The 18,256-nt window shown below is 42.4% G+C and overlaps 1 protein-coding gene across 2 annotated transcripts in view; it reads left to right on the forward strand.

Annotated features, from left to right (window-relative positions):
* Positions 1-18,256, forward strand: part of LOC126457340 (sodium/hydrogen exchanger 9B2-like) — a 372,728-nt gene that overhangs the window by 239,036 nt on the left and 115,436 nt on the right. The window contains exon 1 of one of the 2 annotated variants that reach the window (XM_050093556.1): positions 11,318-11,439. The exons of the other annotated variant lie outside the window; for it this stretch is intronic. Coding sequence (XP_049949513.1) covers positions 11,319-11,439 — 121 coding nt within the window. The 5' untranslated portion in view covers position 11,318. Of the gene's footprint in view, positions 1-11,317; positions 11,440-18,256 lie in introns of those variants that run through there. 2 annotated transcript variants of the gene reach the window in all.

The raw sequence follows: 18,256 nt of genomic DNA on the forward strand, positions 1-18,256 counted from the left end.
AAGTCCTTTGCTGTCTCTGACAGAATTACAATGTCATCGACGAACCTCAAAGTTTTTACTTCTTCTCTATGAATTTTAATACCTACTCCGAATTTTTCTTTTGTTTCCTTTACTGCTTGCTCAATATACAGATTGAATAACATCGGGGAGAGGCTACAGCCCTGTCTCACTCCTTTCCCAACCACTGCTTCCCTTTCATGCCCCTCGACTCTTATAACTGCCATCTGATTTCTGTACAAATTGTAAATAGCCTTTCGCTCCCTGTATTTTATACCTGCCACCTTCAGAATTTGAAAGAGAGTATTCCAGTTAACATTGTCAAAAGCTTTTTCTAAGTCTACAAATGCTAGAAATGTAGGTTTGCCTTTTCTTAATCTTTCTTCTAAGATAAGTCGTAAGGTTAGTATTGCCTCACGTTTTCCAACATTTCTACGGAATCCAAACTGATCTTCCCCGAGGTCCGCTTCTACCAGTTTTTCCATTCGTCTGTAGAGAATTCGCGTTAGTATTTTGCAGCTATGACTTATTAAACTGATAGTTCGGTAATTTTCACATCTGTCAACACCTGCTTTCTTTGGGATTGGAATTATTATATTCTTCTTGAAGTCTGAGGGTATTTCGCCTGTCTCATACATCTTGCTCACCAGATGGTAGAGTTTTGTCATGACTGGCTCTCCCAAGGCCATCAGTAGTTCTAATGGAATGTTGTGTACTCCCGGGGCCTTGTTTCGACTCAGGTCTTTCTGTGCTCTGTCAAACTCTTCACGCAGTATCTTATCTCCCATTTCGTCTTCATCTACATCCTCTTCCATTTCCATAATATTGTCCTCAAGTACATCGCCCTTGTATAAACCCTCTATATACTCCTTCCACCTTTCTGCCTTCCCTTCTTTGCTTTGAACTGGGTTGCCATCTGAGCTCTTGATATTCATACAAGTGGTTCTCTTCTCTCCAAAGCTCTCTTTAATTTTTCTGTAGGCAGTATCTATCTTACCCCTAGTGAGACAAGCCTCTACATCCTTACATTTGTCCTCTAGCCATCCCTGCTTAGCCATTTTGCACTTCCTGTCGATCTCATTTTTGAGACGTTTGTATTCCTTTTTGCCTGCTTCATTTACTGCATTTTTATATTTTCTCCTTTCATCAATTAAATTCAATATTTCTTCTGTTACCCAAGGATTTCTATTAGCCCTCGCCTTTTTACCTACTTGATCGTCTGCTGCCTTCACTACTTCATCTCTCAGAGCTACCCATTCTTCTTCTGCTGTATTTCTTTCCCCCATTCCTGTCAATTGTTCCCTTATGCATTCCCTGAAACTCTCTACAACCTCTGGTTTAGTCAGTTTATCCAGGTCCCATCTCCTTAGATTCCCACCTTTTTGCAGTTTCTTCAGTTTCAATCTGCAGTTCATAACCAATAGATTGTGGTCAGAATCCACATCTGTCCCTGGAAATGTCTTACAATTTAAAACCTGGTTCCTAAATCTCTGTCTTATCATTATATAATCTATCTGATACCTTTTAGTATCTCCAGGATTCTTCCATGTATACAACCTTCTTTTATGATTCTTGAACCAAGCTATGATTAAGTTATGCTCTGTGCAAAATTCTACAAGGCGACTTCCTCTTTCATTTCTTCCCCCCAATCCATATTCACCTACTATGTTTCCTCTCTCCCTTTTCCTACTGACGAATTCTAGTCACCCATGACTATTAAATTTTCGTCTCCCTTCACTACCTGAATAATTTCTTTTATCTCGTCATACATTTCATCTATTTCTTCATCATCTGCAGAGCTAGTTGGCATATAAACTTGTACTACTGTAGTAGGCATGGGCTTTGTGTCTATCTTGGCCACAATAATGCGTTCACTATGCTGTTTGTAGTAGCTAACCCGCACTCCTATTTTTTTATTCATTATTAAACCTACTCCTGCATTACCCCTATTTGATTTTGTATTTATAACCCTGTAATCACCTGACCAAAAGTCTTGTTCCTCCTGCCACCGAACTTCACTAATTCCCACTACATCTAACTTTAACCTATCCATTTCCCTTTTTAAATTTTCTAACCTACCTGCCAGATTAAGGGATCTGACATTCCACGCTCCGATCCGTAGAACGCAGTTTTCTTTCTCCTGATAACGACGTCCAGTTGAGTAGTCCCCGCCCGGAGATCCGAATGGGGGACTATTTTACCTCCGGAATATTTTACCCCAGAGGACGCCATCATCATTTAATCATACAGTGAAGCTGCATGTCCTCGGGAAAAATTACGGCTGTAGTTTCCCCTTGCTTTCAGCCGTTCGCAGTACCAGCACAGCAAAGCCGTTTTGGTTAATGTTACAAGGCCAGATCAGTCAATCATCCAGACTGTTGCCCCTGCAACTACTGAAAAGGCTGCTGCCCCTCTTCAGGAACCACATGTTTGTCTGGCCTCTCAACAGATACCCCTCCGTTGTGGTTGCACCTACGGTACGGCCATCTGTATCGCTGAGGGACGCAAGCCTCCCCACCAACGGCAAGGTCCATGGTTCATGGGGGGGGGGGGGGGGGGTGTAGCCATGTATGGAAGTGAAACGTGGACGATAAATAGTTTAGACAAGAAGAGAATGGAAGCTTTCGAAATGTGGTGCTACAGAAGAATGCTGAAGATTAGATGGGTAGATCACATAACTAATGAGGAGGTATTGAATAGAATTGGGGAGAAGAGGAGCTTGTGGCACAACTTGACTAGAAGAAGGGATCGGCTGGTAGGACATGTTTTGAGACATCGAGGGATCACCAATTTAGTATTGGAGGGCAGCGTGGAGGGTAAAAATAGTAGAGGGAGACCAAGAGATTAATACACTAAGCAGATTCAGAAGGATGTGGGCTGCAGTAGGTACTGGGTGATGAAGAAGCTTGCACAGGATAGAGCAGCATGGAGAGCTGCATCAAACCAGTCTCAGGACTGAAAACCACAACAACAACAATTGCACAACACACTCCTATTTTCACATCATGCAGAGGTTGTTGACGTAATTCATGAGGATTTTAGGAGCTCAAACGTCTATTGCTCTGAGAATTTACTTACCGTGACAAATGCAGCCATACTTCATCAGAAGAAAACGCATCTCAGGATCAACTTCCGCATCGTGTGCAGACTGTAACAGCCAGTTGCAATAACGACGTGGAGCACCTGTACCTGAGTTCCTCGGTTGATACATTACTGTTATTTTGTATGATTTCAATTTCAGTGCACAGCTCTGTGAGCAGATGCTCTTCACACACCAGTCAGAAGTGCCAAACAGCGCAGAGATTTTCTCGGGCTTCTTTCGAACTCCTCCCTTATCTCGCCTAATTTATTCTCGGTTAAAACACTAGATTCTCTAGCCCTTCATTTTTGTAACACAGATCCATCCGCTTGAAATTTCTGCACTAATCTGCGTATCGTCGAATCATTGGGAATGTGCACACCGGAATATCCACTCCACATAAGCTTCTGTTTTTGCATAGTTCATTATAAGAAACACTCGTTGATCCTTCGTTACAGGGTCCCACTGTCGCACTCATTATTTCACCTCCATCATGAAAACGATCATCTTACCGAATGGGAACTCGACAGGAAACTGGAACAAACCACCCGAACACTCAGTCGCACAGTATAGAAGATACGCGCACATGTTTCTGTCTGAGGACCGGGTCCAGCGATATACGAGTAGGGAAAGCCCCGGACTCGGCGCAGTTGCGATAACGACGTCTAGCAACAATATTTGAAGCCATTAAAAGTGACAAAAAAACTCAAAAGAAAGCACCAGTGCATTCAGTCGCACAGTGTAGGGGGCACGTGCAAGGTATTGGTGTCCGGGAACTGCGCAGAGCGACAACCGGCAGAAGCAGCGGCAACGGCCAGCAAACGCGCCGTTCGACCGGCGGACTCCTCCAGGGCGAATTCCGTGAGACACCCTGTGTTTACAACAGACACTTGACCCATCCTAACATACGTCAATATTCCCAGATTCTCTGCTTCACTTAAATACTACAAATCCCTTTCAATCCTGGGAAGACATGCACTCCACCTCACCTTTGGCATCCGCCTACCTTCCTCAGCTCGCATCCTATACCATCATCTTTTTGCCATATATTCTCTTCTAGGAACACCTTGGAACCTAATACATTAATCGTAAAAACCCAGTCCTGGTATCCGCTATCATATACACTAACCACCAATCCTGTGCCCTGCTGCACCACTGCATCCATATCCCACCGTCCATACGCCTCCATGTCTTATCCATCCTCTCCCACCGGAACTTCAACCTGCTCCTACTAATTAATGATGAAATTCGTCCTAAGAAATGTCCTACCTTCCAGGTTTAGCCAACAAGACTCCACATCGACATCACCTCTCGTTTTCCTCTTTCCTCCACCCCCCCCCCCCCCCCTAATGACAGCTTCTTCCTGCAGTTTTACACTTTCGCACTCATTATTCCACCTCCAACACGAAAACGATCATCTCCATGCAACATAGCAGCATTAACATTGGCGTCATTGATTATAGTTTAGCTTTGTGACAAAATCATTTTGAAAAGTTTTAAAATTATAAACCTTGTTCACTGATGAATATATTTGAAATGTCAGACTTTTTCATATTACTCGACAATGTCCATTTAAGACTACTTTAGGTGACAATGACGCATTACTGTACGCTCTCTTTCCAGTTCAAAATCTTTGCATATCTTACTCTGGCAGCCTATCTTTCCTCTGACCCTCTCCAGTTTCTATTCATCACTCACATCGTCAAGACTGTGGATCACTTACCTGTACTTTGTCTGGTCTGAGACGTCTCGTCGATTTAATCCAGCCCGTTCAAGATCCTTTCTCACCTCCCTGAACATTTAGGTCTGCTGTAAACTGAAGTGAAAGGAAAAGAAATAATAAATGCATACACAGCTCGCTCCAATACAACTCTGTTCTCTGCCCCCAGAGAACCGTCAGACAACCCAAACACTAAACACACACACACACATAAAGTGTCAGATTCACCTCTCAAAGTCTAAGACCAAAAACAAGATTCAGAACTCCCACGGTTCAGCTGTTTGTCATCTTGTTTTTTAATCATGTAAACTGTGACACAGTGCATGTATTTTAGCTATAACTCGAAATATAGGAAACCACGGAACTCACACTATGTGTTAACAAGGTATATTAAAAAAATTGTCTGTTTTCAATCTGTAAATACTTTCTTAAGAGCCGAAATTCTATTGTGGATATAGTAAAAAGCAGTTTTTCCTGTTATTTAATAGAAAGAAAATTTAAAAATCGTTAGCCAAACCTGCCTGAAAAGAAAAGAGGGAAAAACTGTGTTTGGTCAAGGCAGAACCTACCCAAAAACGAACTGAAATGCTGTAAATTATGTTAAACATGTTTTTTCAGCCTCTTCTCATACATCCTAAACAGATGTCCGCAAGATTTGAGTCTTCCTTTATAATAAATTGTTTTCCACATCTTAAAACTTCGTCAAAAATGTGAAGCTTTTCGCTGATGAAAAGTTTCGTCCGCTATCGGTCCGTCCCCTTTGGAGACTTGAAATAATAACAAAGGAAAAGAAAACAATATTTCAAAGCCTGGTTGGAATTCAGAAGTACTCATCTCGAAGTGTAGATAACGGTTGTTGTTTCAAACAAACGACTACGGTAGAAAGTACCTTCCTCACAAAGCTTTCATTTCGAGTTCGACTATGCTACGCTGTTTAATATTTGTTTCGTAGCTGTCAATAGTGAATACGCTCAGCGAATTTGTAAAGGTGGATAAAACTGGTCATCGTTATGTGATACAATAGTTTAATTTGAAAGGCCTTATTCCAACTAATATTAAAGCTTAGCTAGATTCTACTCCGGTACAGTCTCCTCCTTCGTTTAGAGTGGTAAAATATTGAATGGCAGAGCTTAAGCGAGACTGTAAAAGCCACCAAGACAAACATTGCGGTGGTCGACCAAATGAGGAGACCACGCTAGAAACTGGGAAGAAAATCCACAGAATGGTATTAGATGACCGTCGATTGAATGTGCTCTAGCTAGCAGACACCGTAGGCACTTCGAAAAGTGCAGTACATCGCATACTGACTGAAAATTAAAGAGTTTAGGAAGCTGTGCGCAGAATGTTTGCCGCGTTTACTCACCAGGAAAAGAATATTTCAGTCGATTGTTTGGCGATGTTTCGCTGCAAAGAAGCCGAGTTTTTGCGTCGATTCATAGCCATGGATCACTCCACATCTGAGACGAAGGAATGGTCAAAAGAGTAGACTAAAAGAGGAGCATAGACTCCAGAAAAGGCGAAGATAATTCCATCTACAGGCAAGGTTACGACATCAGATTTTCGCGATGTGCGTGGGGTAGTTTTCATTAATTATCTTCTCAAAGGAAAAGCAGTCAATGGCGAGTGTTAGACCTTATTGCTGCGTTTGGATCATTAAATGCAAAAACGGTCGCAATTAGCGAAAAAGAAAGTTTTGTTTCGTTACGACAATGCACCAGTTCACACGTCGATTATTATCTTCGCCAAAATGAATTAGGTAAAGTTTGGCAGCCTATTCGCCAGATTGAGTCCCCTCTGATTATTTCCAACTTGAAGAAATGGCTTGGCGGTAAAAAGATGAGGAGCTGGATCTGCAGTTGATTGCAATTTTGCGGCGCTAGACGGTTCTCACAATAAATCAGTTACAGAAGCTAGCGTACATGCTGAAGAACGTGAGGATTGCGGGTAGGCGCCGTAGAGTATATGCCGAGCGTTGGAGGAAAAGTGCCTTTGTAAACTTGTTGCCATGTCCAAATTATCTTCTTTTGCCAAAACACAGCGGAGTTTACACAATGCCACCTCTCTAGCATGCAGTGCAGATGCAACTGCAAGAGAATTCTGAAACAGTGGTTTATCGAGTTTATTTTTGAGGAAAAGTAAGGTCAATAGCTTACGAAAAAGCAGATTCTCCGTACAAAAACAAACGTGTTATTTCTTCACTTATGTTTTTTTTTTTTCAAAATCCATACCATTTCTCGTTTCACCAGTTGTCGATGGCCCTTAAAAATTAGATTCTTTCATCGAAAAAAGTCTGTAGTTAGTGGAATAACATGGTAGATAACGAAATTTTGCAAGTAACTATCAGCCAAAATACTCTCCTCTTTGTGTGCTATCATTTGCCAAAACGTCATTTAGATATCTCAAATAGTTTATGAAATGTGAGGAATGTTGTGGGTATTCCACTCTGGCTTTCTCACTGGTGCATCCAACCACAAATATGTGTGCTACATCAGGTCAATTTCCTCGACATTGGTGGCAGACAGCGACTCCCACCCAAGTCTAAAGCAAAATTAAATATGTTAGCTAAGTTTCATATGCAACAACATATGTTATATTCACCAAACTCAAAATCATAGCGACCCCTAATTTTCATTGCAAACTTCTTCGAATTTCGGGTAGTGTCTTATTTAAATTCAAATATCGCAATAACTACGACTATTAACGAAATCATGGTCACGTCATCATGAAGCTGACATGTAAAGCTATAAGTAACGCAAAACAAACGAACAACGCCCATCGCGTTGGACAAGAATTGGTCATGCGCATCGGCTACCATGTCCTGCACGAAGTCTAATGAACATCATTGTGAAAAGTGTATCGAGCTGAAAGTAAGTTATGTAGAGACATAAAAATGTTTTTTCCCAATTTCCTTCAGTTGTTAGGTTTCGTACTTCCGGGATAGCCATCGTATAAAAACACAACTTGACGGAAAGTCATCGAGTAAAACAGAAGTGATTTCTGGCGTTCCTCATGGTAGCGTTATAGGCCCTCTGCTGTTCCTTATCTATATAAAGGTATTAAGAGACAATCCGAGCAGCCGTCTTAGGTTGTTTGCAGATGATGATGTCGTTTATCGTCTGGTTAAGTCATCAGAAGATGAAAACAAATTGCAAAACCATTCAGAAAAGATATCTGTACGGTGCGGGAATTGGTATTTGACCCTAAATAATGAAAAGTGTGAAGCCATCCAGATGAGTGCTAAAAGGAATCCTTTTAATTTTGGTTACACGGTAAATCACTCAAATTCAAGGGCCGTAAAGTCACTAAATATATAGGAATTTACAATTACGAACAACTTAAATTGGAAATAACACATCGAAAATGTTGTATGGAAGGAAGAACACTGAAATGCTACAGATCTACCAAAGAGACTGACTACATTACCCTTATCCGTCCTCTTTCGGAGTCCTGATGCAGCGTGTGGGATCCTTACCAGATTGGATTAAAAGAGTACACCGAGAAAGTTCAAGGAAGGGCAGCTCGGTTTGTATTATCGCGAAACAGAGCAGACAGTGTCACAGACATGATACAGGATTCGTGGTGGACATCAATTAAACAAAGGGTTTGCCGGCCGCGGTGGTCTCGCGGTTCTAGGCGCTCAGTCCGGAACCGCGTGACTGCTACGGTCGCAGGTTCGAATCCTGCCTCGGGCATGAATGTGTGTGATGTCCTTAGGTTAGTTAGGTGTAAGTAGTTCTAAGTTCTAGGGGACTGATGACCACAGATGTTAAGTCCCATAGTGCTCAGAGCCATTTGAACCATTTGAAACAAAGGGTTTCTCGTTATGGAAGGATCTTCTCACGAAATTTCAATAACCAACTTTCTCTTCCGAAAGAGAAAAATATTTATTTGATGCCGACTTACATAAAGAGAAACGATTATCATAATAAAATGAGGGAATCAGAGCTCGCACTGAAAGATATAAGAGTTCGTTTTTTCCGCACGGTGTTCGAGAGTGGAATAAAGATAATTGTGTGAAGGTGGTTCGATAAACACTCTGCCAGCCTGCCCGGTTAGCCGTGCAGTCTAACGCCCTGCTTTCCGTGTGGGAAGGCGTGCCGGTCCCCGGCACGAATCAACCCGGCGGATTAGTGTCGAGGTCCGGTGTGCCGGCCAGTCTGTGGATGGTTTTTAAGGCGGTTTTCCATCTGCCCCGGCGAATGCGGGCTGGTTCTCCTTATTCCGCCTCAGTTTCACTATGTCGGCGATTGCTACACAAACACTTTCTCCACGAACGCGTACACCGTAATTACTCTACCACGCAAACATTGGGGTTACAATCGTCTGGTGTGAGACGTTCCCGGGGGGTCCACTGGGGGCCGAACCGCACACTAACTCTGATACGGCGTGGGGCGGCGGTGGGGTGAATGGACTGCTGTAGCCTGTTGTGAGGATGTGTACCACTGCGGGCTACGGCGGGGTTGTAGCCTCTCCGTCGTTTCTAGGTCCCCAGTTCCATACAATACAATATAAAGCCTCTGCCAGGCCCTTAAGTGTGATTTGCAGAGTACTCATGTAGATGTAGAAGAACAGCATCTTGAGAATGTTTCAGTCGACTGGCTGGCGATAGTTCGTTCCGAAGAAGCCGATATTTTGCGTCGATTCGTAGGCATGGATGAAACAGGGTTCAAATGGTTTAAATGACTCTAAGCAGTATGGGACTTAACATCTGAGGTCATCAGCCCCCTAGACTTAGAACTACTTAAACCTTATCCAAGGACATCACACACATCCATGCCCGAGGCAGGATTCGAACCTGCGACCGTAGCAGCAGTGCGGTTCCGGACTGAAGCTCCTTCAACCGCTCGGCCACAGCAGCCGGGCTGAATCAAGGTTCATCAGTCCACATCTGAGACAAAGGAGCAGTCGAAAAACTGGACTGAAATGGGAGCATAGGCTACAGAGAAGGCAAAGATAGAGCCATCTGCAGGCAAAGCGTCAGTTTTTTGGATGCGCGTGAGATGATTTTCATTGGGTATCACCCTCAAGGAAAAGCAATAAATTACGAGCATATGCAAACTTATTGCCGCGTTTGAGTCATGAAATCTAGCAAAAAAGACCGCATTTAGAGAAAAATAAAGTTTTATTTCATCATGACAATGCACTTGTTCACGCATGAATTATCACAGTGGCCAAAATTAAATCTATTCGCGAGATTTATCCCCCTCGGATTATTTTACGTTTCCAGCGTTCAAGAAATGGTTCGGTGGTAAAAAAGATTTGCCAAAAATAATGAGCCGGAGTCTGCAGTTGATGCCTATTCTGCAGTGTTCGACGGTTCTCACAGGACATATCTACATCTACATCCATACTCCGCAAGCCACCTGACGGTGTGTGGCGGGGGGTACCTTGAGTACCTCTATCGGTTCTCCCTTCTATTCCAGTCTCGTATTGTTCGTGAAAATCTCTCTGATTTTATCCTCATGGTCTCTTCGCGAGATATACGTAGGAGGGAGCAATATACAGCTTGACTCTTCGGTGAAGGTATGTTCTCGAAACTTTAACAAAAGCCCGTACCGAGCTACTGAGCGTCTCCCCTGCAGTGTCTTCCACTGGAGTTTATGTATCATCTCCGTAACGCTTTCGCGTTTACGAAATGATCCTGTAACGAAGCGCGCTGCTCTCCTTTGGATCTTCTCTATCTTTTCTATCAACCCTATCTGGTACGGATACCACACTGCTGAGCAGTATTGAAGCAGTGGGCGAACAAGCGTACTGTATCCTATTTCCTTTGTTTTCGGATTGCATTTCCTTAGGATTCTTCCAATGAATCTCAGTCTGGCATCTGCTTTACCGACGATAAACTTTATGTGATCATTCCATTTTAAATCACTCCTAATGCGTAATCCCAGATAATTTATGGAATTAACTGCTTGCAGTTGCTGACCTGCTATTTTGTAGCTAAATGATAAGGGATCTATCTTTCAGTGTATTCGCAGCACATTACACTTGTCTACATTGAGATTGAATTGCCATTCCCTGCACCATGCGTCAATTCGCTGCAGATCCTCCTGCATTTCAGTACAATTTTCCATTGTTACAACCTCTCGATACACCACGGCATCATCTGCAAAAAGCCACAGCGAACTTCCGATGTCATCCCCAAGGTCAGAAGCTACTGAACATTGCTGTAGAAAGTGTACCGAGCTGAAAGGAGAATATGCAGAGAAGTAAAAGTGTTTTTCCTAATTTTTTTTTCGTTGTGAGGTCGGGTACTTTTGGGACAGCCCTCAGAACTCACAGAATCAGTAGCTGTAGCCGTTGAAAATACGAAAAAATGGAACCGACAACTCGGCTGAAAGCCCGAAAGCGCAGCATTGAAGTGGAAATCGTGTCGTGCCTCGTCGTTTCCCCCCCTGGCGGATGAAAGCGCGTAGCCCCGACAGCTCGCGATTGGTCGGGCAGAGTACTCCGTCGGCCGGCCGCGGTGGCGCTAATGCGGCGAGGCTGCGCGCCGGAGCGGCCAGACCGGGCTGAGTCGCCATGCCGTGGCGCAGGCCGAGCTTGCGCATCTTCTCCACGGCCCACGGCCAGCTCTCCGTCGTCGTCACAGACAGCTCTGCCGATGCCGCTGCGGCCGCGCCAGAGCCTCAGGAAGCCGTCGGTGAGTCCTGCGCGTCTCCGTAAGCCGCCCGGGGCGCCCCGGGCTGAAATACTGCTGCTGTTCGCTGGGCACGGAGTTCCTTCCACAGCCGTTTACGCGATTTTGCGCATCGTCTGGATTAAAGCTGGGGCCTTTCTATATAAGTGTGTTTATACGCTATGTAGGTGACTTGCATAATAGAGAAAAATATGTTCACGCGCTATACAGTCTATAACACAAAGTGAGTGAAATATATGCACTTACAGTTGGACTGAACGGATTTTTGCCTCGTTTTCGTCCTTAAGCCTTTCTGACATCAAAACATCAAGATGTTAGGCAGTCATAGCGGTATCAAAATTTTTATATCGACAGAGTTTGTCGGGACTCCAATACAGTTTGTACTATGTGCTGTCATCCAGCAGAATGTGCGTAAACGGTAAGTAATAGGTAACGCATGAGCTATGGAGCACAAGAAAAGCGTAACTGTAAGCATCTGTCATGTAGAGCTCCTTCGGGGAACTTGAAGCGTTAGTTTGTAGTACCAAAGGTCCCGGATTCGAGGCCTGCTCTTGCCAGTTTTTGTACTGCAATATGTGAGACTGCTGCACGGGACAACATGCTGCTGACTGTTTGGAGTTTTAGGCAGTGTTCTACAGGCAGTCGGCTTTCTCTTCGTTTATTTGAAAGCAGCAAACCAATAGGACACACTTGCAGTTTCACAGAATAAACAGAAACAACAGGAACAGAAGAATAGAGAAACAGTTGCCTCACACGCGGAAGTATTAATAACAATAATAAGTTATCATGGGATTGCTAGATGACAGCACCGCGGTACATCTATAGACTCCGAACAATCCTTTCACGTGTCACGAACAAGTAGTCCCATATGAGTTTTACACATACTACATTCGCATTGCGCGGCCCCTCCCGCCGGAGGTTAAAGTCCTCCCTCGTGAGTGTGTGTGTGTGTGTGTGTGTGTGTGTGTGTGTGTGTGTGTGTGTGTGTGTTTTGTTCTTAGCATAAGTTAAAGTAGTGTGTAAATCTAGGGACCCATGACCTCAGCAGTTTGGTCCGTTAGGAATTAACCAGCATTTGAACATACTACATTACAAAATCTGGTACGACCAAGACTCGAACCCGCGACCGTTTCTACGAGGAATTAACGCACTATGTACTTCCTCACAGGAGCTCCACACAACAAACTCTCACGGTTGTTTTTCCTGTGCTCTGTACGCCATGTACTTACCGTTTATGCACGTTCTCCTGGACTACAGCGCATAGCACGAACTGTATCGGTCTCTTGCTTGATAATCTATCAATGTACGTTTGGTACCGGACTGACTGACTGACTGACATCTGGAGGCTTGGGTGTGAGTGGGTGCATAGTGTTTACATCTGTACAACACACATACTGTATTTGAAGTTGCAACTAACATGAACATTGTGAAGCGTTTGTGCGACACAACTGTTCGTGGTATGTGTGTGCTGTTTACACGTAAACACTTTGTGTCTCCTCAGAAATGCACAAAGGCGAAAACAACACGAAACAGCGTTTACTAGAACCAATCAAGCGCATATAACTCACCCAATGTAGAGGTTATCAATTGCAGCACATTAACAAATTGTTCTGTGTTGTTCAAGCCACCCACGCAGTATATAAGGTGGCACTAACCGCTATGTAATTCAGCAGCGGAAGACATGGTGCTGACGAATCTAATACGGATGCTTTATTAAAATGAGTGCATCCGTCTAATGAGCATCATAGCTCGAAACCGTCGTGGCAGTAAAATAAAGCTTTCAAAAGCATTTGTGGCTGATTGTTCTTCGTCGATATTCCTTGATTCAATAGCAGCCACGGATTTCTACAAAATCCAGTATGGATAAAACAAAAATAAATTTCGGGAGGGACTCAGTGCAGCTGGATCCAGTGTGATATTATTCCCATTGAAATCTTGTTCGTGACGTCACACATGAAGCCCAGCTCGAGGTCCGCGATTAATTGCGAAGTGACAATCTGGTTGTGGGTTGGCGAGGCCAACAAAAAAATAGCTCTAAGCACTATGGGATTTAACAGCTGAGGTCATCACTACTTAAATCTATCTAACCTAAGGACATCACACACATCCATGCCCGAGGCAGGATTCGAACCTGCGACCGTAGCAGCAACACGCTTCCGGACTGAAGCACCTAGAACCGCTCGGCCACATGGCCGGCGGAACCAACACATAAGAATACGACATGAAGACTGCGATAACACATTAATCTGTAGCACATTTAGAGATATATGGTCTGTCCATATTTATTCACCTTTCGTTAGAAATAATTAAAACTGCATGGTAGATCGGAATAGCTATGCCCCATAACAGAAACATCTCCGGCTAGTATTTTGGTACATATAATGTCCGTTTATCACACATAAACTACCGAAAATAACAGGGCCATAAGGGGTGATGAACAACATAAATTTGACGTGGTTACAAATATCATTTAAACTGAAATAAATAGGTGCCACGACTCAGACTGGAAAACTTGAAGGTAACGGCTGAGAACCTTCATTACCTCTACAATTCTTCTGGCACTTGCCAAAAATTCCACATTTCAGTGCTTCGTTTACGAGAAGAATGACAGATTAGTAGGTTATTGGTATTTCAGATTAAGCCGTAGGTTTATTGATACTTCGATGGATTAGCTTACACCTTGGAGGATAGCAAGAGCAGACTGCTGGAGTAGGACATCTGTGGTACTCAAACCTACTTTCGAGGGAATGAAAGCTTTACGCCTCTTAATGTTCAGGAAAATGAAATTATCGTTTCTCTGCCACAGTACTTCGTGACTACTCACATTAATTCATGACCGACTGGAAGAATGTAACAGACTTTATTTTCCAGATAAGCAAAAGAATGGTTTGAGTGATAATACCCCTCTTGATATTCGGTTGCGTGCTGATACGAGGGTAATCCCAAAAGTAAGATCTCCTATTTTTTTATAAGTACATATACCTGTTTATTTCTACAATGGTTTACATCAGTTTACAGCTTGGACATTTAGCTATTTTTCGACATAATCACCATTTCTGTCGATGCATTTTTGTAGACGCTGTGGCAGTTTTTATATGCCCATGTCATACCAGCCGCCATGCTGTTCAGAAAGTTATGAAACACTTCTTTCACCTCTTTTTGTTACAAGCGAAGCAATATTTAATTCTGAGCGACTATAGTAATTTTAAGACTTTTTGTACAAGGGTTACGGGCCTTGTATCGTAAGTACAACGTCACAATCAGTCAATCTGTACGCCTTAAGGCCGAATATAGTGGTACTAACGTATTGTCCGTTTCAGTAGAAGTCACAGACAACTTTAGTTTTCATATACAAGACACATACACAAGAAAATACCACAAAGCGAAATTGCTTTAGCTTCGGTACTTTACTATTTTTGAAGAACACTTCCAAGTTTAACTTACTGACATATTTGTGTATGAAAATAACATGAGGTGGTGCCAGGGAAATATGGTTGCTATTACCGTGTTGACTGTGGAACAGAATATTCCTGAAATCGTACAAAGTAATTGTTTATTATGTGTATCGCATGTATATATTTTTGTTTATACCAAATCCAGCAGGAAACCCTTTGACTCACGGACCAGATTGCTGTGCAGGTAACAGCTCTTCCGCTGGAGTGATCCAAGAAAAAGATTATAAAACTGTGAATCGGATTTGAAATCTGTTACCTGCACACAAGTAGCGACGAGTGTTGCAGTAACATTTCCTTCGTTGTGTGAGTGGGAACAGAGACGAGGACTAGAACCAAATGCCTGCTACAAATCTTTCTCAATGGACAACGCCTAATAATATAAATACTGTGCAGGGAGACTTAAAGCCAAAAGCAAGCTCCGACTGCGCACTTCTTAGTTCTCTCAACAGCCCACCAACAATCGGTTTAACTTTTTTTTTTACTCTATGTAATTCTGTGCGTCGCAAGAGGCTATTCTCAAATACCAGTTATCCCAAGGATTGAAACAAAATATTGTGAATGGAAACAGTTTCAATTCTATTGAACAATAATGTAATTTCACGAGAGATACAACGAAGCTGCTTTTAATCAAGAGTGTTGCATATATTTTCTTCCGCTATGTATTTTTGCCCCCGCGGCTTCATAATTAGCACACAGAGCTAAAAGTTTGGTATTTTTGAGAGTACCCTTCTGGTTTTCGAAAAGGCCCAACATATAAACTGCATAAAAAGTGAACTTACCTGAGGAACACTCAGCAGATAAACTGTCGAGATTGATTTTTGTATCTCTGAAGTAATCCAAAATGGAAACAAGTATTTCACGTTTAAAAAAAAAAAACTTCTGTTAAGGCGGAAGCGCTTCGTTCGCGACTCGTAACAGTACCGAGATATAATAATATGCAGTTATCGCATAGATTTTATTTTCTTCATTTTCTTCAGAGATCGCCGAAACAGTAATCACTGTTGATAATAAGTTACTTGGGCGTGAAAATATCGTTGTAGCTTATAAACGAGTGAATTGTCAGGAATTTGTAATGTCCCCTAATTTATTACAATAATCACGGACAATAATGAACATTTATGTTGCTATAACTCTTGATGCAGTAGACCTAACTTCTTGTTCTCTTGCTCTGTAGTCGCTTGTTATTCACGATGACGTAGACTGAACGCAATCACTTAATGCACGAAGAAAGAACGTAAATATTAAGATGTTACGAGAACGCCGTTGGACAAGATGTTTTTTCTGGATTCCACAATTAGATTTTTCTTTTCCTACAATATTTTAAGGAATGTCGTACTTTATCAGTGTGAACAAATACTCTATTTCAAAGGTAATAGTTTTGTTACTATTCCTTTCTGTAATGAATGTGTATTTGGCTTGTATAAGACGGGCTAAAAGGTGCTTCCTGGTATCTAATAGGATAACACGAAAATTGTCTTTATATCTGCGTTGTCTATATCCTGAAAATTGTTAGTGATGGTATGTATTAAAGACCTCTATGACCATTTGCACAATTTCTGCGAGAAGAATGCAATATGCAGGTAGCCTCTCAATCGCTCCTGTATTAAAATTGAGTTAAGGCGTCAACCAACTTATTTCCAATATGCTAAGATGCTGTGGAAAAATAATTTCCTGAGTGACTGAGTAACAATTACTCCAGGGTACTTGACATAGCCTGCTACCGATGTAGTAGACTCCTCTTTGTTAGTAAGCATGATTGATACAAACACTGACAACTGCAACGTGTCAGCGATTTAGAGTGGTTTAGGTTGTTTACTATTTTTATCTCTGTCCATTAAAACTGTCACTCTTCTCATCTATAGGGACATTTGCGATCCCAATTTAAATTGGTTCTGGTACAGCAAGGACGGAATGTCTCAGAGGTTGCGTGTCGGACAATATACTCAAATGTATGGAATTCCGTCCTATTCCGTACTAGTTTTATTCCTGGCAATTAAATTAGTTATCGTTTCTAGCAATGCTTTCTATAAATGAAAAAGCGTCGTTCGAATTCCAGGTTAAAATTCTAGTTGTCACTATAACTGGATAGGTTTTTCAGTTCCCATGTCTCGAGAACGGAGTTAGAACCATGCCAAGTGACGCATTGTTGCATTTGAACCAGATGTTGGGTAGAGAACCACTTCACTTCTTTTTATTGTTAACAACTGCGTAAACGGAGGATTTTCTTGGCATCAGAAGTTCTTTTTCTGTTGGTATCAGGTACGTTTGTTGTTAAGTCCTACATATTTTCACTTTAGAATGCACACGACAGCTTACAGAATCATTGTATTTCTCTTGTCTGGGTTTAGTATTTTATTATATTACAAATTTACAGTCTACACATAAGCAACGTTTTTACCGAAATACAACTGAACGCTTTAGAACAAAATGAGTCACATATGATGTGACACTCTTTGGGACACTAGAGTTAAGAGAGGCGCTGTAGAGTTTGTATACGGGGTATATTACCTCGCAAGCCTGATTTTTTTCTTTTTTTAAAAACCTATTTTACTTTTTAGAGTAAATACGTTTTAAGTAAACCTTTGAGGATAAATTAAACTATGAACATCACATCCTGAATGTACCGGAGGCTAAATGAGACCACTTCGCGATATCAATTTGGAAGAATGCGCTTCTCAAAACTGTCACTAATGAATAAGAAACGTGGTATCAGCGTGGAGCAGAGGAAACGAAGGTCACATCTCTTCTATTAGCTCCACAGACCATTAAGCTAATTTTTGGCTCGCTGTTGCTTTATATGTCCACGCGAGTCTATCTCGTGCTAGCTGTCGAGCTGTTCGGTGGCCAGCGGGCCTGTCTAGAATCTTACCAAGTACAGGGAGCAAAAAAGATGAGGTTGATGAGGAAGTCGTGGCGAGACTAAAGACTTCTTTAGGGACGATTAGAAGATACAAGTGAAATGATTGATGTTTTCCTGGTATTATTGATAAACCGTGTGTTTTTTAGAGGTCCAGCAGAGTCCATACCTTCCGTTTGCAGCCTAGGCAGCGAGTACATAACATTAAATCACAGCACCTGACAGAGTACTTGGCGCAACCGTCGAAATATTGGACGGATAGCAGAATACATAGTTACCTTCCGGCCCCAAGTATTACTCGACAAAGCGAACTGTAGACCCGTCGCGGAAACTTATTTGGGTATGTGATTAGGTACACTTGCGTCCCAGTTGTGAATTGTTATCCTGCAGCGCAAGCACAGTAAGACGGAAAATGACTCCGAATTTAAGTCTGAGGCGTGTAAATTACAGCAGGAGAGAGACTGTCGTGTGCAGTGAGACACAGGTATCCACCCCCAAGGAGCAAGAG

Source organism: Schistocerca serialis, chromosome 2 (assembly GCF_023864345.2).
Source record: "Schistocerca serialis cubense isolate TAMUIC-IGC-003099 chromosome 2, iqSchSeri2.2, whole genome shotgun sequence".
NCBI lineage: Eukaryota > Metazoa > Arthropoda > Insecta > Orthoptera > Acrididae > Schistocerca > Schistocerca serialis.